Source organism: Elephantulus edwardii, unplaced genomic scaffold (assembly GCF_000299155.1).
Source record: "Elephantulus edwardii isolate Elephantulus edwardi_28Jun2011 unplaced genomic scaffold, EleEdw1.0 scaffold00066, whole genome shotgun sequence".
Classification (NCBI taxonomy): domain Eukaryota; kingdom Metazoa; phylum Chordata; class Mammalia; order Macroscelidea; family Macroscelididae; genus Elephantulus; species Elephantulus edwardii.
The window spans coordinates 9,950,223-9,973,287 of record NW_006399816.1 but is presented as its reverse complement, the minus strand read 5'-3'; the positions used below and the strand labels follow the sequence as shown (position 1 = coordinate 9,973,287).

At 45.7% G+C, this 23,065-nt stretch overlaps 1 protein-coding gene across 9 annotated transcripts in view; it reads right to left on the bottom strand.

The window, feature by feature from the left end:
* Positions 1 to 20,746, bottom strand: part of CELF6 (CUGBP, Elav-like family member 6) — a 36,007-nt gene extending 15,261 nt beyond the window's left edge. For 4 of the 9 annotated variants that reach the window (XM_006888334.1, XM_006888331.1, XM_006888335.1 and 1 more), the window contains exons 1-3: positions 20,172 to 20,316; positions 16,310 to 16,392; positions 2,742 to 2,790 (exon numbers count right to left, since the gene is read on the bottom strand). In XM_006888334.1, the coding sequence (XP_006888396.1) occupies positions 2,742 to 2,790; positions 16,310 to 16,392; positions 20,172 to 20,316 (277 nt within the window). Of the gene's footprint in view, positions 1 to 2,741; positions 2,791 to 3,860; positions 4,033 to 16,309; positions 16,393 to 20,171 lie in introns of those variants that run through there. The other 5 variants (XM_006888329.1, XM_006888328.1, XM_006888327.1 and 2 more) reach the window with 4 other exon arrangements.
* Positions 20,747 to 23,065: the final 2,319 nt, after the last annotated feature.

The following is a 23,065-nucleotide window of genomic DNA, read 5'->3' as shown; positions in this document are numbered from 1 at the left end:
ACAGTGCAGGAGAGGAAGGCCCTCTATGAGGTGGATTGATTCAGTGACTGGGATAATTGGGATGGGAGTGTCAGAGACGGTGCGATTGGCACAGGACAGAGCGGAGTTTAGGGCTGTTGTACATAGGGTCGCTATGAGTCGCAGGCGTCTCGACGGTACATAACAACAACAACAACATTTTTCATTAACTGTAAAGTAAGGGATTATATTTCAGGAATAATTTTTTTCAAGGACAGGTTTATTAGCTTAAATGTATCAGCATGGTGTTCTTAAGGTTTTAGACTGTATAAAGTTGAAGATTAAGACTTGAATGGGATAAACTAGTCCACATTGTTGTTAAACATTACAGTTCAAAATCAAACCCAATCCTATTTTAAAATGTATTTCTAAAATGTCACATTTTGTTTAAATGCAGCAGAGGGCTGAGTTTACCATAGAAGACATAAATGACAACACTGAAGAAAGGAAACATTTTAACTAGTAACAAGATTTCCTAATGCAGATCAGTTAGCATTAAAATAAATTGCAACGATTTAGCTGTTTTGCAAGATGTGGTCCATATGCCTCCTTTCTAGTGGACAAATAGCAGGGAACATTTGATGGCTCTCTGAGTGGGAGCAGGGGAAGGGTGGGAGAGACCTGAACATCCAAACCTGGGAGCAATTATCTCTGGATGCGACTGGCAGGTGCATGTGCCTAGAGAACCGTCCCTTTTGTAATACAGCTTGGAATCTGAACAGGTGCATAGATGGAAGGCCACATGTGCAGTCTGTCAATGACTGATACTTGCAAAACGTATAAAGGGAAGGAAATGATAACATTTGAGCTGATGCCACTGATTGTGGTCCAGATGACCAGGACATATGGTCAGGCTAAGCAGCAGCATTATAAGCATGGGCTCCTCTGAGATGCAATCTGCTGTGCTGCATCTTTATGTAGCATCCCTCATGCTGACCAAGAGTACTAGGCTCCATACATCTCAGGAAAGTGGGTAGCACTGTGAACGAAGCTTTTGAGACAGACTCAAAGTTGTATCACATCATTTCTGAGCTCTGGGGCCTCTTCTGTACATGCTATTATTCCCTTTGCCCACAACACATGCCCTTTTCTTTCTTCCTTCTCTGTATGCCATCCTCTTACTCATCTTTAAATCTCAGTTTAAATAGTGCTACCTTCAGAAGCATACCTTAGTCTCCCAAATCAAACTTGTTGCCCCTTGGTTTTGCACCTACAACTAATCCCCCTCCCCTGAATTTTGCTTTGTGATACTTAATCACAGAATTGTAACTGCTTGCTTACTTGTCTGTAACCTTATAGTATGGCAGTTCTGAGGGGGTACTTTGCCTCAGAACAACTGCCTGCTCACATCTATATATTCAAATGTGAAGTAAGTTACTCAGAAGACAGTAGCTGAATGGTTCAATAAACTGCAGCCTAATCCATTTGCATTTCAGCTCAATCAAACACTCTCAGCTGGTCTCTCAACTGTGAGCAGGACTGTCTAATAGTTGTAGACAGGACTTAAAAGATGGCCAGCAGTGGCCATAATACCTGACAGTGCTTTCTAAGAAATGGAAATTATTGAGACATAGGAAGCATAAGTTTCAAATGCAGACAAAAACTTTTCAAAAACATATCTGAAAGAATGAGACTGGAAAGGAAAATTTAAATATTTATATGTGTGTCAGTTGGGGGCAAGAGCTGGGAAATCTATGTTCAAGACAAAGTCAAGATAAAGGGCATCTTGGCCACAAAACAAGGTCAGAATCTAAAAGGATGAAAGAAAGCAGGAAGGAAGGATTTCTTGAGGAGAAATCACAATAGAACTATGAACCAGAGCTCCTTGTGCAGGTGGACTTTGAACATGAAGTTTGAAAGCATGAGCATAAGTAGCAGGAGTCAATACATGTCTTTGTCAATTAGGTTCCATTCTTTCCCTCGTGGTAGACAACTGCTTTTGCTTAAGAAAGCTGTCGCTGATCTTAGATAAAACCAAAGTCCTAGAAAGTCAGCAGACATCAGGAATGAATTAAGATCATCAGGGTGAATTAAGATCCCAGGGAGAGAAAGACACAGAGAATTGGCACCAGAAAACAGCATAGCTTTTACATCACAGAAGATGACAGAGATGGCCAGCACCCAGCATTTTGTCAAAAGCCATAGAGGCTTTCCACTCCTATTCTTCAAAGACATTGGGGTGTTTGGTTGGTTGGTTTGCTTTTCTCCACGCGGTAATGGATTTTCTAAAGGCTTTTCATGGCCTATAATCAAATTCCTTAACCTGACCAACAAAGTCTATCTTACCAGCTTCATTTTTCATCACGAGTAAACAGGCAATTAAAATGAAGGAATGAGTGGCTTCAATCAAAGGCTAAATGGGTTCTCTGGTATTAGAAGAATCTAGAAAAGGAAGACAACTTAAACTTATCCTTTAAACAAGTCTGGAAGTTCAGTTTCACTAAACAGTGATGATCTCTCCAGGGATGAGGTGTCAAGGGCCCCCCTTTTCTAACCCCAGCATCTAGTTAGGACCTTCCTGCCCTGCTGGGTTTGAGGCTCCCACTGTACTCTTGAGATTAAGGTGGAATGCCTGAGCTCTCCCTGGCACTGTGCTACTCTGAGACCTCTGTTCCCTGACCCAGGGAGGCTTCAGTAAGAAGAATTGGAGTAACAGGATTGATATCCTCTTACACCACCCCCTATTTGATGGCACCTTGAGGATCATCAGACAGGGAAGTTACCTCCTCGGCCCTCACTTGCAGCTGGCTTCACTTGGATCGGACGATTCATCTGAAAGACATCAGAGCAACACATCTAGTCAGCATCACTGTTTGGCCCTGGCTCCTCGACTTCTCCTCCCTGGTCTACGCCCTGATCCCTGTGAGCTCTGCCCTCTACCCCTTCCCTTACATTGGGGTTGTGGATTGTCTCCAAGATTCCGTCCTTACACACAGGAATGTAGAAGGTGCTTAAACCTGAAGGGATGGGTGCTATAAGCCAGTGACAAACTTCGCACTGGAAGGAGGCTAGAGAGATTTTTCTGCCTTGGGCTCTTGTCCCTCTAGCTCTGTGTGAGGTACACTATGTGGGAGGGTAAAGTTAATACAGCAGAATTGTGTCTTATTGCTGAAAGCTGAGACTGTTATATGTCATTTATATGTTATATGTCATTTGGGTTAAACAATCTGGGAGTTAGACCTAGTATAATCTAGCCCTAACTGTGCCATCTAACGGTTGTATGACTTCAAGTAAGCCAACCTCTCTCAGACTCAGCTTATCAAATGGCAAGACATTCCCCTAATTTCTGTGTCACCAAAGGTTCCACAACCACCCCCTCACTCCCCTCCCTGGGCTCCTTTTCCTCTGAGGATATGTGCCATTGTCAGCTCTTCCTTTGTCTCAGTCTTCCCATCCTTCCTGGAAAGACTCATCCACACCCACAGCCTTGGTTAATATCCGCACAGGGCCAACTCAGAGCTCCATGTCTTCAGCTCCAGCCTCTCTCCTGAGATGTATACTCACAGGCCCAGCTGCTTGCTGGACATCTCGACTGAGGAGTCCCACTGGCACCTTCCACTCAACATACTCACAATACAGCTCATCTTTTAGCCCGAGCTGCTCCTCCCAGTCTCCCAAGCTATAAACCCCACCTTACATCCCCTCCCCCACCAACCAATTTCACCTTCTTATGTAGAGGTTTCCTGATCAGGGGTGGATCAGAATCACCAGGGGAATCATATAAGACTCTCAAGGTGGGGAAGTTGTATAATTGGAAAAAGCTCCTCTGTGGTTTCAATATACAACCCCACTCCCGTCCCCCAACCACCCTGGGTGAATGAATGATTGAATCCCCATCTCACCTTCCTCTCATGGGTGTTGTGGGGATCACATGAGGTAATGGGGATGCAAAAGGTCTTTGTAAACTGCCAAGAGCTGGGTGCGTGGGATGTGAGGAATTATTGTTGGGGGGAGACAGCTGAGTGCCGGGAGGGAAAAACAGCAGCCTTCCTGTTCATGGAGGAAGGGGAACTGGTGCCCATCTGGCCTGAGAAGGTGATGATCTGACCCCCTCCCTTCAGGAAATGCACTGCTTCTGCACCAATCAGGGGCCACTCCATCCTCTACCAATGTGCTGGTTGCCGAGACAACAGGCAGCTTCCTGTTACCATAGCCACAAGTGCTACCCAGTAACTATGGTAACGCCCTGGCAGTCACAGTTGAACAATTTCCTTTGGATCAAATTTGGAAGTGGGAGGGGTGGAGAGAACTGACTAAAATTTTTTTTAATAAAATAAAAAGGGGAGGGGGGAGGAAAGGAAAGCATGCCAAGTCTGAACCAGTGCAATCCCCCTCCCAACCAAGACATAGGTTCTTGCACGCCCTGACACACCCACCCGCTAGTGGCAGAGCACCTGCAGTGTGCCAGGCTGTGGGTGGGGGCCGAGACACCGACAGGACTCAGGCTGCAGTCTAGAGGGGATGACAGATCAATCCAAGCAGATCAGGGCGAGCTGGACAGGTCTGGACTGGCCTGGACCAGGGACCAGGAGGAACAGGACCCAACCCTGGGGATGGCCACCTGTGATTGTGGAGGAGAGACCAAGAGACAGAGGTATGGAGAGCAGAGACACAGGACAGATGCAGAAGCACAGGAAGGAAAAAAAAATGACAAGAGACTGAGGAAGAGATAGATCTTGAAAGAAGAAAGGAAAGAGATACTGGGGGGAAACAGGAAGGAACTGAGGGAGTTATGGGTTAGAAAGGGGATATAGGAGAGGCTGGGAGGAGCCTGTTAGGAAAGGAGAGAAAAATAGAAGCCTAGGGTAGGAGTGGGGTAGTGAGGGTGAGCAAGACCATCATTATTTTATTAGTACTTAAATAGATCCTGAGAATTTCTCTCTAGAGCTTAGAGTGACAAGCACATGTGACAGTAGCTGTTTCCATGGCAGCTGCCTCCCCAGCTCGTTTCCTGGGAGATGGAGAACATCAGTGCTCTGGGGGATGCCCCTTCCCTCCTCCACCCACCACACCACTCTTTAATGGAGAGTGGGCTTTGGGTGATATTGATGTGCTGCACCTGCACCTGGAAGGTATAGGCTGCAGAAGGTAGGCTATTCACCACTCAGAAACACTGCCAGCATTTCTTGAGCTCTGTGAAGAGCCCCAGGCTGGGGTCCTATGTGGGAAGCAGTGATGACAGATGGGAACTCTTCCTTCATGGACTCACAGAGGGCAGATAATGCCACCAATCCCTGAGAGCTCACTATGTGCCAGGCACTTTACATACATTGATTCTAAATCCTTTCACCCACTCTGCAAGGTAGTACTGTCGTCCCCATAGTATAGATAAGAAGGCTGGGGTTCAAGGAGGTCAAAGCAGTCATGCATGATTATGTGGCGCGGAAGTGACTGCCCTGGTGTTTGTTTCCAGATAAGTCTAATGCTGAAACCTATGATTTTTGCATTGTGCTGCTCGCCACCATTCTTAAGTCATGAATACAAATAATGAGGCACACAGGGGCCTTAGGATTGCCAAGTAAAGTGATATGGAGGAGGCTTCCTCCAGCCTCAGAGGTTGAATCAGAAGAAGCTTCATGAGGAGGTGTCATTTAACCTAAACATACACGACTAATTCAGCCACGTACAGAAATGGGAGAAGTGTTCAACCTCTCCTGAGTGTGTACAGAGAATTGCAAGGTTGAAGGAGAAAAGGTTCTGGCACCTGGCATATAAAAAGGCAAAGGGTTAGATGTGTACAGCAATAAGCAGGTTTTCAAATCCAGTACTTAGTTTGTGTATAAATGTAATTATGTTCATTGTGTATATATTATACAATGAGCACATGTAATGTAAATATTAAAGGCTACTTACTATGGTTTAAATGCAAATGTTCATATCTCATTTCTTTTTTATCATGTTAAAATAAATGATGTTCTTAAAAAAAAAAAAGGCAAAGGGCGAGCAAAATGATTCCGAGACATACAGTTGTGGATTTAAAACCTAGTTCCATCACTGTCAAGTTCTCAGAGGCTTCTAAGTCCACATTAGTAGAACAAAAGATCATAGTTTTACCTTGGAAGGTTATGGTAGAAATGGTACTAGATAGGTCTCAGTAGGTGCACAAACCTTTATTTTTTATAAGTGAGGTATATGAAATTTAAAGGTAGGCAGGGGCCAGATCAGGGTCAGTCTGTGAAAACTATAACCAAGGACTTCTACTGTGTTTTATTACAAAGGTGATGGCGATCCAGGGAAAGACTGTATTCAGCAGAGTGACCCAATCAGTTTTGTCTTATAATCCCATTAAGCTACCACTATGGTGAAAGATTGAGATTGTGAACAACTGAGATTGTTAACTAGAGTTTGCTTGGCTTCACAATCAACACCCTTGCACCAGCAGCCAAGAAATCAAAAGACGATTTGTATTGGTAAAGTCCACTATCGGGGACCTCTCCAGAGTACTGAAGAGCAACAATGTCAGTCTGGAGACTAAGGTGCACCTGATCCCGGCGATAATCTTCGCAATTACTTGCTATGTGTCAGAAAGCTAAACAAAGACTAGGGATGATAGAAAATTGATGCCTTTGAGCTGTGGTGCTGGACAAGAGTATTGAATATACCATGGACTGCTAAGAAAATGAACAGGTTCATCTTAGAGAGGGTGAAACCAAGCTGCTCCTTGGAGGCAAGGATTCAGAAGCTTCATCTGACATACTTTGGGCATGTTGCAAGGAGGGATCAGTCCTTGGAGAGGGACATTATGCTTGGAAGGGGGGAGGGGCAACACAAGAGAGGAAGACTCTTAATGAGATGGATTGATTCAGTGACTGAAGTAATAGGGGAAAGTGTATCAGAGATAATAAGGTTGTCACAGGATAGAGCAGGTTTCAGGGATACTGTACATAGGTCGCTATGAGTTGCAAGCGACTCGACAGCACATAAAAACAACAACATACAGGAAAAGGGATTGGAGAAGGAGAGATGAGAGATGTGTAGGTCAGCGGTACAGGTAAGGAGTGGGGGGTGACCTGGACTAAGGTAGAAGAAAATGATAGATTTAAGAGATGTTTAGGAAGAATTAGCTAGCCTACAGGCTTTTTTGGCTGTAGGGACTGAGGTAGAGGAGGAAATGATGACTGACTCCCAGGCTTAGGGCTTGAGGCTTGGGCAAGTTGGTAGTTTGGGAGTTTGGAGGAACAAAGGAAATGCCCAGAGGAGGATTCTGAGAAGATGAGGAGGGAGTAAGGACAGGTAATGTTCAGGGCCCCAGGCATTCACCCTCACTGAACAGTGGCTATGTAGGACACCTAGAATTTAGGCATGCTCTGTGTGGCTTCCTGGAGAAGGAGGAATGCCCATGTGAGCTCCCTGGGAAGCCTTACCCCTGCCTTAAACCTGCCAGAACCAGGGCAGGGATGTGGGAGTGGGCTGAGGTAATCAAAGTTCCCCTGCACTGAGTGAGCCCCGCGGGTTGAGGGACTCTGCGCGTCTCTTCATGCATAATGGCATCTTCAGCAGGTCCCACAGGGCTCAGGTAATCAAAGTTCCCCTGGGAGGGAAAGAAGACATTGTCTCCTTGGTCAAGGACTTGTCATGGGGCCTCAGGTGAGCTCTTGCCCCTGGCCAAGCATCCTGGGTGGAGTTCGGGTCCAAAGGTACTTTAGGGCCCAGTATAGGAGGGAGAATCAAGGGAATGATAGTCGGAGACATTAAAGCAGTCTATCTTGTCAACAGGGGAGGAGATGTGTGCGGCAGTGAGAGGTGGGAAGTGGCACAGACATGCCTGAGGCTCTGGTTCCTCTGCCCCAGTGAACAGAAAGTAAGATCCTATCTCACTGCCCTACTTCACTTGTATAAAATTCCTTCATCAAGCCTTTCTACGAAGATGGCACCGAAAGCGAAGAAGGAAGCCCCTGCCCCTCCCAAAACTGAAGCCAAAGCAAAGGCATTGAAGGCCAAGAAGGCAGTCCTGAAGGGCGTCCACAGCCAAAAAAAAAAGAAGATCCGCCCGTCACCCACGTTCCGGCGGCCTAAGACGCTGAGACTCCGACGGCAGCCCAAATACCCCCGGAAGAGCGCTCCCAGGAGAAACAAGCTTGACCACTATGCCATCATCAAATTTCCCCTGACCACTGAGTCAGCTATGAAGAAGATAGAAGATAACAACACACTTGTGTTCATTGTGGATGTCAAGGCCAATAAGCACCAAATTAAACAAGCTGTAAAGAAGCTCTATGACATTGATGTGGCTAAGGTCAACACTTTGATTAGGCCTGATGGAGAGAAGAAGGCCTATATTCGACTTGCTCCTGATCATAATGCTTTGGATGTTGCCAACAAAATTGGGAGCATCTAAACTGAGTCCAGCGGGCTAATTCTAAATGTAATAAATTTTTCTCACCAAAAAAAAAAAATTCCTTCATCGATACTTTTGGCCTTGGGTCTAGCATTATTGTCTTCAGACTTTTCTTTCCTAGTGCTAAGCATTCCCGCTAGTGAACACTCATATCCTCAGCGCCATTTCTGCATGAGAGAGAGATTATCACAAAGCCCCCAGAAAAAGAACTGGTGTTATCTAGGAAAAGTGTCATTGGTTGGACAGAGAAAAGGCAAACTTTATCAATTCCAGCACTTTGTTTTACCTTTCCCCCTCTTCTAATTTAATCCACCTCCCAATCCTCTTGATTCTGATATTCTAAATAGTTCTCAAGTCTCTCTCCGCCTCTGTACTACTGCCTTACCCTAAACTCAGGCCCAGTACCATCATCCACTTGGACTCAATCAACAGTATCTTAAAGGGTCATCCTTCCTGCAATGTTACTTCCTTTCCAACTCATCCACATTGTAGCTAGAGTGATCTTTTAAAAACAGTTGCTTTCTCTTCCCTGCTGAAAATCTACCCATAGCTCCCCATTGCAAGCTTCCAGATAAAGCCCAGGTTCCTAAAATTGGCAGTCAGGACTTGTCATATTCCTTTCCCAATGTTCGTGATTCTTTTTACTCACATGGGGCCCCAGCCACCTTCACTGGACACAATTATTTCCAGTGAGTGTGTGAGGTAGTGGACACACTATCTTTAGAATTCAAAATATGTCCATCGTCTTTCAAGTTTCTAAACTCCCAAATATGGAATCTGATCATGATTCTGTGCAAATAGCATCTTCTCCATGAAGTTCTCCCTCCCCACTCCATGGACCTGATGGTCATGTCTAGATGAACACTCCAGTGGAATGCAGTGAGTTGTTTCTGGGCTGCAAGCTCCTTGAGGACAAAGTCTGCATTGGACCCATCCACTGCACAACTGCTAGCACATTCCACATCTTTGTGTGAATTAAAGACACACATCCTCTTAACCCTAGTGAGAAACATTGTGAGGTCCTTCCTCTGGGCTGACATAGCCTTTCAATAATGTGAGTGGTTTGGCCAACAGATGATGCCTGGACTGTGCCATCTGCCTTTCCTACCCAAGCTGTTTTGTGTAGGGCACAACTGAGAAGTAAATGCACTGTCTGACTCAGCCACGTCTGTCTCCTTTACAGGGAGATGGATGGAAGGATGCCTACAGGAAAGGAGGTCACTAGCAAGGAGAAAGACAAATAAGGGGCATCTTCTGGGACTGAAGTTGGGTCTCCCTTTTCTGGTGAATTCGGGAGTCTAACATGAGGCTGAAAGATGTAACTCAGTTTCCTGGGGAAGAGGTTACAGATGGGAGCCAGGTAGCTGAGGTTTGAAGAAAACCCTGAATAAGGAGTCAAGCTTTGATCAGTGACATGAATTGGCAGGAGACAAATGGAGAGGAGCCAAGAGGAAGCTCCAGCCCAGCAGATTCTATGAAATCTCCTAGGGGACCAGCCTTTCTCTTTGGGGAAATTAAAGCCTTTCTGGGTACCCTAGCGACACTTCTGCCTGACTCCACTGAGTCCATATTGCAGTCTTGTCCCTATTCTTCCAGCAGGTGGCAGATGTGTGCAGGACCAGAGCCAGCAGAAAGCTGAGCACCCTCCCTCCTCCCTCCATGGTGGCAGGCTTGAGACCAGGTGACTGAAGCCGCCTTCTGCCCCTGGCAAGCCGAGAGAAAAGACTGATGGCACTGACATTGCTGGGGTGGCCAAAAGAGCCATCGATTTTCATTTAGGAGAATAATGAAATATTAATTTTCACTTTGTTAAGCTAGGGAAGTTGAATAATGCCAATCCTGGGAGGACTGGTAGAAGCCAAGTCATATTAAAAGACAGCAGTTAGAAGGGTAGGAGGGGGCACATGCACCAAATCATCACCCCCTCAACCTTAAAATCTCAGCCTGATACCAGCCTGGCTTACAGAGCGGTGTGGTAGTTACATGAAGGGATTCTGGAGTCAGACTGAGCTCAAAGCCCATATGTTTCCATTAGTAACCACAGGACTATGGCAAGTCCCTTGGTTTTCTAATACTCAGTTTCTTCATTTGTAAAATGAGCATAACACCTCTATTATAGATAATAGATCAAGAACATGGAAGATGCTGGGAACATTCTCTGGTATAGTTTTTAAAAAATGTCCATTATCATTATTTCTTTTTCAGTACTCTAGGAATTCACAGGACTTGTTTCAAGTGCCCTCATGCTCATCCACCCAACTCCACCCTGTACCTATCACCTTTGTGGAGCTCTGGAGGTGTAGTGATTAAACCACCCAGTTGGTAACCCAAATGTAAGCACTTTAAACGCACCAGCTGCTCTGCAGGAAGAAGGTGTGGCATTCATTCTGCTTCCACAGTTTTACAGTCTTAGAAATTCTATAGGACTGTTCTACTCTGCCCTATGGGATTACTATGAGTACTAGTTTGGCTTAATTTTTTAAGTTTGTATAATAAAGAAGAGGCATTTGTTCACCCAAAGTTTATCTCAATTTTTCCATGCCTCCTATTTGCCCTCTGGCAACATCTAACCCCTTTAGTCCAGCATTTCTCTTAGAGATCTGACCTCTGTGGCTCTCCTCTCTGTCTTGGCCTATGCTCACACTGATCCTCCCACACACTCCAAACCCAGTTCCACTTCACACTCATTTTAGTCCTTTTTCTACACCTTTACCAAGCCTTTCCCCACACAATAAGCCACAACCTGCTTCACTAACCTCAATTCTAACAGCAGAGGTAACTTGCTCCCATGTTTGAATGACTGATATCTACGACTAATGCTGAAGTTACTATTAAGCCATTACTACCACCCACTAATCTATAGCAAGAGCTTTCTGTCTGCCAGAAATTGGGCTAAGCACTTTAAACAACTCCACTCATTTAATCACTACAATCCTGTGAGTTCAATTTTACAGATGGAGAAGCTTGAGCTTAGAGGTGGAGACTAACTAAACATCACAGAGCTGGTGGGTGATAGGGGGCCAGGGCCACAGAGAAGTCTGTCTGACTCCACAGTCCACATACAGAAGGTTGGTGAGGGTGATAAGGGCTGCCTGGCACTGAGACTCCCTAAGATCGAGGCTGAAGGTGCCCAGTACTACCACTGGTCCTACGGCCTGACATTGCCTTGACAGTATCTGCTTAATCAACTTCAGGCAAAGATCATCCTACTGCTAAACCAAACCTTCTGTCATTTAGTTGATTCTAGGTCAGCAACTCAAAAGGACAGAATAGAACTGCTTCATGAGAGTTTCCAAAGTGATAACTCTTTACAGAAGCAGACTACCCTGTCCTTCTCTCATGGAGCAACTAGTGAGTCAAACTGTTGCTGTTTTGGCTAGTAGTCAAGTGTTTGACCACCACACCACTAAAACTCCATATCCTACTGTTAGACAGCTTCAATTCAAAGAAATGACCTCTTTTTATGTGCTAAAATAAGTGCCTGTTGCTTATGACCACTAATCTTGATCCTGCTCTCTGGGGTCACTTATGGAAAACCTCTTCAGAATCTGAAGTCAAGACTCATCACTCCTTCCCCAACAGGAACAGGTATTGAGATTTTGCTCCATCCCAGCACTTGGTGTGCCTCCATCCTCATCACAGATGAGTGAGCTAGTTGCTACTATGACTCTTCAAAGATGAGGAAATGGTGGAGCTCGGGCTGCCTGGTGGCAGCTACACTGAAATCCTGAAGGCATATGGTTCAAATTCACCAGCTGCTCCATGGGAGAAAAATGGGCAATCTCCTCCCATGTGATTAACTGCCTCTGAAAACCTGCTGGAGGTTCAGCTATGAATGGGTTTTGACTCAGTGGTAAACAACAACAATAACTCTAACAGATAAAGATGAAGAAATTGAAACTTGAGAGGCAAATAAACTACCCAGGGACCCCAGACTGGTAAATGGCATAGTTCTGATTCAAATTCACATCTATGAGAATTTTTTAAAAATTATTTTCTTTTATACTAATTTCCTTACAAAGTTCGTATACATTGTTTTTCACACTAACTCTTTCCCCTTTACTTTCCCCACCCCTCCCTTCACCCATCAAATTGTTAGACCCTATAATTAAGCACCCCTCGCTCCTCCTTGGATCCAGGACTCGTTCTACAATAGTGGTCTTATACAGTGTTTGTCTTTATGAGACTGAGTTAGTTTACCAGATCTATGAGAATTGAAAGTCAGTATTTTAACTATTATATTATGATATCTTCTTAAAAAGTTCCAAAATCCTTTGCCATAGTCAGTTATGACTTGTGATGATATATGTATTATAGAGTAGAACTGTCCTATGGGGTTTTCTTCACTTTTTGAAAACAGCCAGGCCTTTCTTGCATGGATCCACTGGATGGGTCTGAACTGCCAGGCCCAAGTTAGTCACTGAGTACATACCACTTGCACAACTCAGAGTCCTTTGCCTTCCTAGTAAAGCCTCCCTAAAACCTATTCGTATATTGGGTTGAGAGTTGGGCTGCTAACTGAAAGGTCAACAGTTCAATCTTATTAGAAAAAGAGAGATGAGATAGTGCCCTTCCCCTAAGTTTTACAGCCTTGGAAACTCTACGGGGCAGTTCTAGTCTGTTCTCTAATAGTGGTGTTATGAGCTGATATCAACTTATTGGGAATGGGTTTAGTTCACTATCTAAACCTCATCTTCTCAGGACAAGTATCTCCAGTTTTTCAACCCTTCTCATGATATATTTTGAGTTCCTACTCTACCATGTTCGATTGATCTCTGACTGCAAAAGTTGGTAGAAATCATCTATTTCCTCCTCTTTGGCTCTGGCTGTTGGTGCATATATCTGAATGATAGTGGTATTCACTGGACTTCCTTGTATGCGTATGGATATTATCCTGTCACTCAAAATATTATATTTCAAGACACATCTAGAAATGACTTTTTTAATTATGAAGGCAACCCCATTTTTTCTCACCTTTTCATCTCCAGCATAATAGATCATATGATCATCTGATTCAAAATGTCCCATGCTAGTCCGTCTCATCTCGCCAATACCTAGTATGTTGATAATTATGCGTTCTGTTTCTTCCTTAACAATATCCAATTTTCCCACATTCATAGTTCTCACATTCCATGTTCCAACCACTAGTGTCTGCTTACAACTAACTGTTCTTCCTCCTTACTATTTCCATACTTGAAAGTTCCATACCTGTTGCCCTATCTGCTAGTCTAAGTGTGTTCTGTTGTACATAGAGTTTTAGAAGGCCTGGTATTTTGGAAGTGGATGGCCAATTCTTCTTCCTAGTCTGTCTTAAGCTGAATGCTCAAATTTAGAAAAGTATCTGACAGACAAGCATTTTACAGAACAATGCAGATGAAAGATCTTGCCCAATTGTAGAAATAGCCAGCAGTTTTAGTTTTGTGTCCTTGACATGAGTCTCTTGACCCTCCCCTTTCCCTGCTCCACCAGTATTCCCTTCTATTCCCACCTACTCCCTTCAACACCTATCTCCTGGTATACACCCCTTGATCTGACAGGTTATATCTCAAGCTTTGTGGGTTTCTGTGATTCCAAATTCTTCAAGATGTTGCCGATTTCTTATGCTGTAATCAGAAACTGAGGAGAACCTGCAGCACTTAACTGTGGAAGGTCAGGGACTGCAGTCTTCAGTATGGATTGAGACTCAATATCAAGAAAACTAAGATTCTTAACACTGGGCCAATTGGCAGCATCATAATCGATGGTGAAGAGATTGAGATTGTTCACAGTTTTGGTTTGCTTGGATCCACAGTCAACACTCTTGACAACAGCAGCCAGGAAATTAAAAGACATATTGCAATGGGAAAGCCTGCAGTTAGAGACCTCTCTAAAGTATGCCTGATACAACATGCCATGGTCTTTGCTATCACTTGTTATGCATCAGAAAGTTGGACAATGACTAAGGAGGATAGAAGGAGAATTTGATGCCTTTGAGCTTTGGTGTTGGAGAAGAGTATTGAATATACTGTGGACTGCTCGGAAAACAAACAGGTTTGTCCTGGAGAGGGTGAAGCTAGGCTACTCCTTGGAGGCAAGGATTCTGAAGCTTCGTCCGACATACTTTGGGCATGTTGCAAGGAGGGACCAGTCCTTGGAGAGGGACATCATGCTTGGGAGGGTGGAGGGACAACACAGGAGAGGAAGACCATCGATGAGATGGATTGATTCAGTGACTGGTGTAATGGGGGTAGGTGTGTTGGAGATGGCAAGATTGGCACAGGATAGGGAAGAGTTTGGAGCTGTTGTATATAGGGTTGCTATAAGTTGCAGAGGACTCGACGGCACATAAGAACAACAACTCTACCATGTTGGAGCTCTAGTGGCCTAGTAGTAAGAAGCTGCACTGTAGTCCCAAACACATGTGGTTTGAATCCACCAACTGCTCCACTGGAGAAAGATGGGCAATCTCCTCCCATGTGATTAACTGCCTCTGAAAATCTTCTGAAGGGTCAGCTATGAATTGGTTCCAACTTGACGGCACACAACAACTCCAACATATAGAGATCTCTGGTGGCCTAGTGGTAAGAAGCTATGTTGCATTCTCAAAGGCATGGGGTTCAATTCTACCAGTTACTCAGCAGGAAAAGGATGAGCAATCTCCTTTCCTGCAATTGACTGCCGCTTAAAACCTGCTGGAGAGTCAGTTATGAGTTGGTTTCAACTCATAACAACAACAACAACTCCACTATAAGAGGAAGCAGGTGGCCTAGAGATAAGGAGATGCACTGCCAACCCATAGGCACATGGTTCAAATTCACCAGCTGCTCCATGAGAGAAAGATGGATAATCTCTACCCGTGTGATTTATAGCCTCTTAAACCTTCTGGAAAATCAGCTGAGTCAGTTCCGACTCAATGGCTCATAACAATAATAACTCTACCATAAGGAATCAGAAAAGTAGATTAAACTAAAAGGTTGGCCCTTCAAACTCACCAGCTGCTCTGTCAGGAGAAGGATGAAGCAGTCTGCTTCCATAAAGATTTGCAGCCTCAGTTTACTCTGTCCTACAAGGTCACTATGTATCAGAATTGGCTTGATAGCAGTGACTTTCCTTGGCTTTTTTTATCTTGGTCCTGGACACTTGTTGGTATGCTAATGACATCTCTAAGTTTGAGGTCTAAAACTGAGCATAGTTCCCAGGTTTTGCCTGTTCACTGCATTTGAATAGTCTTTTTGTTCTAGAAACACTATTCTTTGGACAAGAGAAAATGAAGCTGTTGTAACATAACTCTTGGTGAATCCCTGTTAGCTCCTAATGACCACTATTTTCTTCCTGTCACATGATCAGTAGGTTTCATTTTGTTTTTTGCCCAGTGACTAGCCATTAACCAAAGACAGAACTAAGTACCAGGCCAGGTGCTATAGGTACATACATAGATACTACAGAATCAGATCTCTCCAAATTTTAGCAAAGTGTCTGGAGGTATGAAAGGAAGTTTGAGGAGTTTGGTGAGTTACGGATCATAAAAAAAGGGGGGGGGGAAGCCATTATAGGAAGAAGACAAGAGGGAAGCAGCACTAGGCCCTTAGGCCTGGAGAAAATGAAACATCACTTCAGCAGAGTCCCTACTCCATGTGTGTACATACGAGCTCACATCAGGACAAATGACAACTGAAGCCATAATTTTAGCTAAAGTGGGCAATTCTAACTTTGCCTGTAATATTGATCCTTTTCCTAAAAGATAGAATGAAACATTTTGGCCCAAGGGGTCTAAATGCCTTTCTTTTTGATAAATTAAACATAACAAAAGACATAAAGCTGCAGGGAAGCCCCATCCTACAGAGCTAAATCTGCTTTTTGTTCCTGGTCCCAGCCCAGTCTCAGCAAGCCGCCTTGACAAGCGCCCAGTGGCTATCCCCAGTAATGTCCCTCAGCCATTTCCACCCCCTCAGCCCCCAACCCTGGAAGACTTACCCCTGGCAGGGTCTTCTGCTCATGCAGTGCACTCTGGGCCTTGAGAGCAGAGTCCCGGGCGCAGTAGGTAAGGAAGGCACAGCCTGGGGAGGAAGAGGCTCACTCAGGCGGTTTCCTGAAACTCCCAGACAGTCTTCCAAGAGAACCTCCATTAGGTTGACAAACTCAAGATCACTCTCATTTAAGCAAGGACACTACTTTTGAGTTTTCTCTGGCTCCCACCCTCTCTGAAAGGAGGAGTTTCATGTGCCTGAGGGCTTGTCTCCCAGACTCGAGCTCCCTCTCATTTGCTTCTGGCCTCTTGCCCAGGAGAACATGTGCACCCACACCCAATCACATGCTCATAAATCCTACACCCTCCCCTCCCCACTCTAGCCATAAAGCCTGTTGGCTCAAACCTCACTAAGCTGATTTGCCTTTAGTTTTAACCCCAGCCTCCCCCTCCCTTTTAAGGCTCAGACTCACTAGAGTATTCCAGGATCAGCTTCATTTCCTTCCCAAATTAGTGGGGAATGATGGGAGACAGAAGAGAAGAAGGAGGGTTGGGGTGGGGGTAACCTTAGGACCCTACAATTTCTTGCCAACATCTCTCTTTTCCAAGTTTAAAGATAGGGGATAAATTAATTTGAGACTTGAAAGATGAGGCTGGTTTAAGGGCTTCCTGTAAATGGGAGCTTTCAGGGACATTCTAATCCTAACCATTCACCAGAGCTTTAATATAGGGCCTCTTAAATGGTTTTTATGTCCCAAATCTAACTTTTCAAAAAGGTCCAGCAGATATGGGGCAAAGCAGGGATCTGGGCTGAACCAAAAGGTCAAGCCTACTTTTCTTAGTTCAGCTTCAGAACCTGCAGTCCCCTAGAAATTAAGGAGGCAGAGTTATCTCTTCTTTTGCAATAGTCACTGAGCACTTACTCATGTGGAACATATTTATTGAACACAAATTACAGTGAAAAGAACCCTGGGGGCAGAGTCTGTTATGTGTTGCACAAAAGACCAGCAGTTCAGAACTAGCATCTTTGAATGAGAAAGAAGGGGAGTATCCCCCTATAAAAATTAACAGCTTCCGAAACCTGATAGAGGGCTGCTGACAGAGTCAGACCTGATTGATGGGTTGGGTATCATAGTGAGGATTTATGGAGGGCTTGGAGATAGTGTCAACAAAAAGAATATATATATTTTCCCTTGCTCTCATGGGGATCATGAAACAGACTGGTGGTTACTTTATCCTAAAAACTGGTGACTATCTCGAAGAGGACACAATTTGCAGAACAAATTTGGAGTTAGTTGGGGCAGCAAGAAGAGTGGAAAAGTATTATAGGCACATAAAACAGCTTCTATAAAGTTTCTGAGTCAAGAAAGAAGTGGGTGTGTTGGGGGGATGGCCAGTGTGACTGGAACTCAGTGAATGCGGGCAGAGTAACTAGTGAGGTGTGTGAGGATCATGTCATAAATGAGTTTCTAGATTTTAGTTTGAATTTTGAATGTTCTCCTATGGAGAGCCACTGAAGAGTGACATGATAAGATTTGAGTGTGGTAGCAAGGAGTGAAAGAGGAAAGGATAGGTATGAGAAGGCACTAGAAACTTGATGCAGTTTTCCTTTTATGCCTCAGAAGACTAGAAAGAAATAATGAGTGTTTTTAAGGTATGTTCTAGGTGAGTGATACCTTAAGACGTCTCTCAACGTTTACCCACTATGTCAATGCACCTCAGAGAACTTATGTGGATAGGGAAACTGAAGCCCAGAGAGTTGTGGCAGGGAAGAATTCAGAATCTTCAAATTTACAGACTGGGTTATTTTCCAATAGGACCATGGTGGCCTCTCTCAGTACTCAGCCATGAAAAGGAAAAATGAGTCACCCTGGCTTTGGACGTCACTGTTGCTGAGGAGAAGGTGAGGAAGATGTTTACTGGGAGACCCTCCCCAACCATATTGAAAGAAACAGGTGATCCTTGCTTTTGGGACTTAGGAGTTTTTCAGAGAGAATAAATGAAACATCTGATGCTGATTAGGTCCCTGATCTATCTTCTGCCATCACCAAGCCTTCTCGGTGACGTCAGAAGCAGGCAAGGCTAAGGGCCCGTCAAAAAGTCTCAGGCTCATTTGCTGCCTAAAGGAGCCTGGTTGCATTAAGCAGGATAGGGTATGAAGGGATGGAAAGAGAGAGAAGCATAATTAGAGGGACAGACAAGTATAAGAACAGGAAGAACTACAGCTAAGTGCAAAGAGTGAGAAAGTAACCGTGTGGAGGTTCAATAGTGTTTGAGTAAAAAAAGGGAAAGTTAAAGGTATTCTATGCACTTCCCTTACTGTACAGATGGTCCAGAAGATTGTTAACTAGAATATAAAATTCTCTAGATGAATTGGCAGACGGACAAGAAACCAGACTACATTAGAAGAAATGTGAATAGTTTGGTCTTTTTCTTTCATGCTTTGTTTAGTATACCTGCTCCAAAATGTAGGAGACACATCCCTATCCATCTAGTTCCAGACTTTCTATGGGCATCTCTTTGAGGCTCCTACTTGCACACTTCTAAGAATCCTATGCGATATACCAGTTGAAAAGAAGTAGCAGCCTCATTCTAGCTCACAGCCCATAGAAATGCAACTTTAACTATAACTAGGGCCCAACACACCTCTTCTAGGAAGACCATGGAAGGCAGTTGGTGATTCTTACCCTTACCACCTGAAATCACAGCATGGGATGGTAGATAAAGGTGCTTCCCTACATAGCTCCTCTTCCCCTGCCCATGCATGACACTGCCATTTTCTCATGGCTATAATGCTGGCTCTCACTTCAGCCCAGCCTGGACAGAGTTTTCTTCCTGTAAACAAGCCTCCTCCCTCTCTCTACAGGGGAAAAAGGGGTGTGACTGGAGAGAGCTGTGTCTCTCCTGCAAAGGCAGAGAGAAGACCCTCTCCTATCTTTTCCATCTGACCCACCTGGAGAGTTCTCTGACCTAACAGTAGTCTGTGAGAGAGGGAAAGGAGGAGGCCATAAAGAGGACAAAAAAGACTAGAAAGATGGGGGTGGTACAAGATATTAGACGATGAAAGAAATGTGGGTTCAGTTGAAGTAAAGCCTGAGATGAGGGGACACTAGGTGGCTAGAGAACTTAGCTGAGGTTAGGGCTCTGAACTGGAGCTGGAAGAGGAGCAAGTGTGTGGGGATTCTGGAAAGGGGCAGGGAGATTACGGTTGTTGTTAAACATGAAGCGGGCATTTGGAGCTGAGAGCTTCTGGGGAGAGGAACTAGACTTTGTGAGACAGGCAGGTCTGCGAACTGAAGGAGAGAGTGTGGGTCCATGGAGTTTTAAGTTCGAGTCTGGTCCAACAAAAGCTCTGGGGGGAGGTTGATTGAACTTGGGAGGCCAGAATGAGGGACGTAAATCAAAGAAAGGTGTGGAAGTTGTTAAATCTTTGTGCACAGTGGTACCAGAAGGGGACTTAGGGAATGCTTGGTTCCAAGGTCTGGAAGGCTGAGGCTATTAGAGATCTAGAACGTGGGCTAAGTTTTCGAATTCTAGGATTTGATTCTAGGATCTAATGGGAGGGATAGTGAAGAATCGAAGGGATCACCAGGGTGTAAGAGTTGGTGGTAGGGATTTGGCAGCTAGAATGGAGAAGATGTTAGGGGGCAAGAGTGATGACTAGAAGGATGATGTAGAAAAGAAAATTCTGGGCTGAGGGTTCTGTGATCTAAGGAGGACACTGGGCTGAGGTGGGGCTGCTGTGTGACTAGTGTTGGAGTGGTTCTAGGTACGACTAGGGTTGGGCTGCAATTGGGGTTTGGGCCCGGATACACTCTAATCGGATTGGGACTGGGCTGGGCTGGGTTGGACTGGGCTGCCCCTGCGCACCTTTGTGGAGGCCAGTGAGCCGGTCCTTCAGCACCGTCAGCTCGTAGATGCGGCCGAACTCCTCGAACAGCGGCTTGAGGTCCTGCTCGTCCAAGCCCCGCGGAATCTGCCCCACGAAGAGCTTGATGGCGTCGTGGTCCTTCATGGGCACAGCGGGACCCGGGTTCAGCCCGCTCAGGCCGACGCCGCTGTCCGCGGTGCTGAAACCCAAGCGCGGGCCGGGGCCGGCGGGCGGAGCAGACCCTCCGGGCGCAGCGGCCATGTCCCCGCCCGGTCCGCCCTCCCGCCGGGCCCAAGGGTCCCGCCTGTCCCGCCTGTCCCGCCGTCCCCTCTCTGGACCGGTGGCGAGGGCCAGGAGGGAGGGGGCGGGGCCCGGCAGGCCCGGGCGGGGGTCTGCACAGGGGGCGGGGTCCGGACGGAGGAGCGTAGAGAGGGTGGGGCAGGCGAGAAAGGGGCGTGGTCGGGGGCGGGGCAGCCCTGGCGAAGGCGAAGGGAGGCGCGGGGGTCGGGCGTGGGGTCCCCGCGCCGCGCTCTCGGGGCTCGCGCCGGAGCTCTCCCGGAGCCGAGCCCCTCGCTCCAGCCCCCGTGCTTGGTGACGTCAGGTAGCTGGCTGCCGAGTCTACGCAAATGCTTTGCATAATAAAGTGGCAGCGGCCAATCAGAACTGGAGTTGACCGCACTCGGCCGGGGGCGGGAGGGGCGGCCGGGCTCACGCGCTCCCGCTCGCCATGGCAACCGGACCCTGGTCTGCCCAGTGCGCGCGGAGAGTGTGCGGGCGTGGCGGTGGATTGCGAGTGTGCGCCCTGGACCGCGGGAGGGGAAGCCGCTTCGTCATGCATGATGCTGTCTGCAGGAGTCGGAGCTCGCTGCTTCCTCATGCACATGCACACAGGCGCACACACAACTCCAATCACCGGCGCGTTTCCTGCGGGGGTGGATGGGGATTCCTCTTCTCCGTTCCCACTACCAAAGCCAGCCGGGCGGAGCCGATCTCAGCCTACTTTGTAGCAAATCTTTCTCTCTGGTGTCTTCAGCCACTTCTTTACTGTGAGCCTCAAACGTGTTCCTCTCATCCTGAGTCCTAAAACCGTAACTTTCATTTAAAAGAGGGGTGGAAGGGAAGACAACAAAGAACTCACTCCTGAGACAGAACTTGCTCTTTAAGAGAGAGGATTTATATTAATATTAACTTAGCACTCATTACGGACCAAGTGCCTGGCTCCTTCCCAATTCTGTGAGCTTTGGAACATTAATTAGCCACCGCCTCTTGAAATGGAAGCTAGCTGCAGCTTAAGAAAGTGAGAGTCAGGCTCGCCCCCAACATTTGCTAGGCCCAGGACAAGGGTGCAGATGGAAATATACATAAGTACTTAAAAGTTATCAAATGAAGTGTACAAATTTGGGAAGTAAAATGTTCTCTACTTATTTTTAAAAATACAGAGTCATAAGCTACGTTTTATCAGTGATGACTAAATTTTATTATTCTGCACATATCTGATAATTCTTCATAGGTGAGAAATGTTAGAATCGGTGAATGATATAACGAGAAGAAATCATTAATAAATGATATATTTATTCCAGGGGAGCTCTGGTGGCTCGGTGGTAAAGAGTTTCGCTGTCAACCCAGGCACATGTGGTCAAACCCTCCAGCCACCTAGCAAAACAGACAGGAGATCGCCTCCTCTGAGATTCACTGCCTCTGAAGACTCGCTGGTGGGTCAGATATGAGTTCATTCGGTAGTTGTTGTTATGTGCCATCAAGTCGCTTGTGACTCATAAGAGCCCTAAATGCCGTTCTATCCTGTACCAACCTAGCCATCTCAAACGCACTCATTCCCACCACTCCAATCACAGAATTGATTAATCTCATCTAAGGTCTTCCTCTCCTGCGCCATCCCTCCACTCTCCCAAACTTGATGTCCCTCTCCAAGGACCAGGCCCTCCTTGCAACATGCCCAAAGTATGTCAGACGAAGCTTCAGAATCCTTGACTCCAAGAAGCATTCCAGCTTAACCCTCTCCAGGACAAATCTGTTTGTTCTCCTAGCAGTCCATGTATATTCAACACTCTTCTCCAGCACCACAGCTCAAAGGCATCAATTCTCTTTCTCTCATCCCTATTCACTGTTCAACTCTCTGATGCTTAGCATCTAATTGTAAAGACTATAGCCTGGATCAGGCACACCTTAGTCTCCAGTCTGATATCATTGCTCTTCAGTACTCTTGAGAGGTCCTCACAGCTGACTTTCCCAATGCAATTTGTCTCCTGATTTCCTGGCTGCTGTTATCAAGTGTGTTGACTGTGGAGCCAAGTAAACGAAAACTGTTAACACTCTCAATCTCTTCACCATCCATACTGATGCTGCCAGTTGGCCCAGTGGTGAGAATCTTTGTTTTCTTGATGTTGAGCTTCAATCTGTATTGAAAGCGGCAGTCCTTGACCTTCTGCAGCAAGCGCTTCAGGTCCTCTTCAGTTTCAGCAAGCAGAGTTGTGTCATCTGCATAATGCAGGTTGTTGATGACTCTTCCACCAATCCTGATGCCACATTCCTCCTCGTACAGCCCAGGGTCTCAGATAATCTGTTCTGCATACAGATTGAAAAGGTATGGAGACAGAATACATCCCTGACGGACCCCCTTCTTGATTTTGAACCATGTAGTGTCTCCTTGCTCTGTTCTGACGACTGCCTCTTGGTCCATGTATAGGTTTCGCATTAGCATGATCTAATGTTCTGGGATTCCCATTCTTCTCAGAGTCAGCCTCAGCTTGTTGTGATCCACACAGTCAAAAGCCTTTGCATAGTCAATGAAGCACAGATAGACATTCTTCTGGTATTCTCTGCTTTCTACCAAGATCCATCTTACATTAGCTATAATATCCCTAGTACCACAACC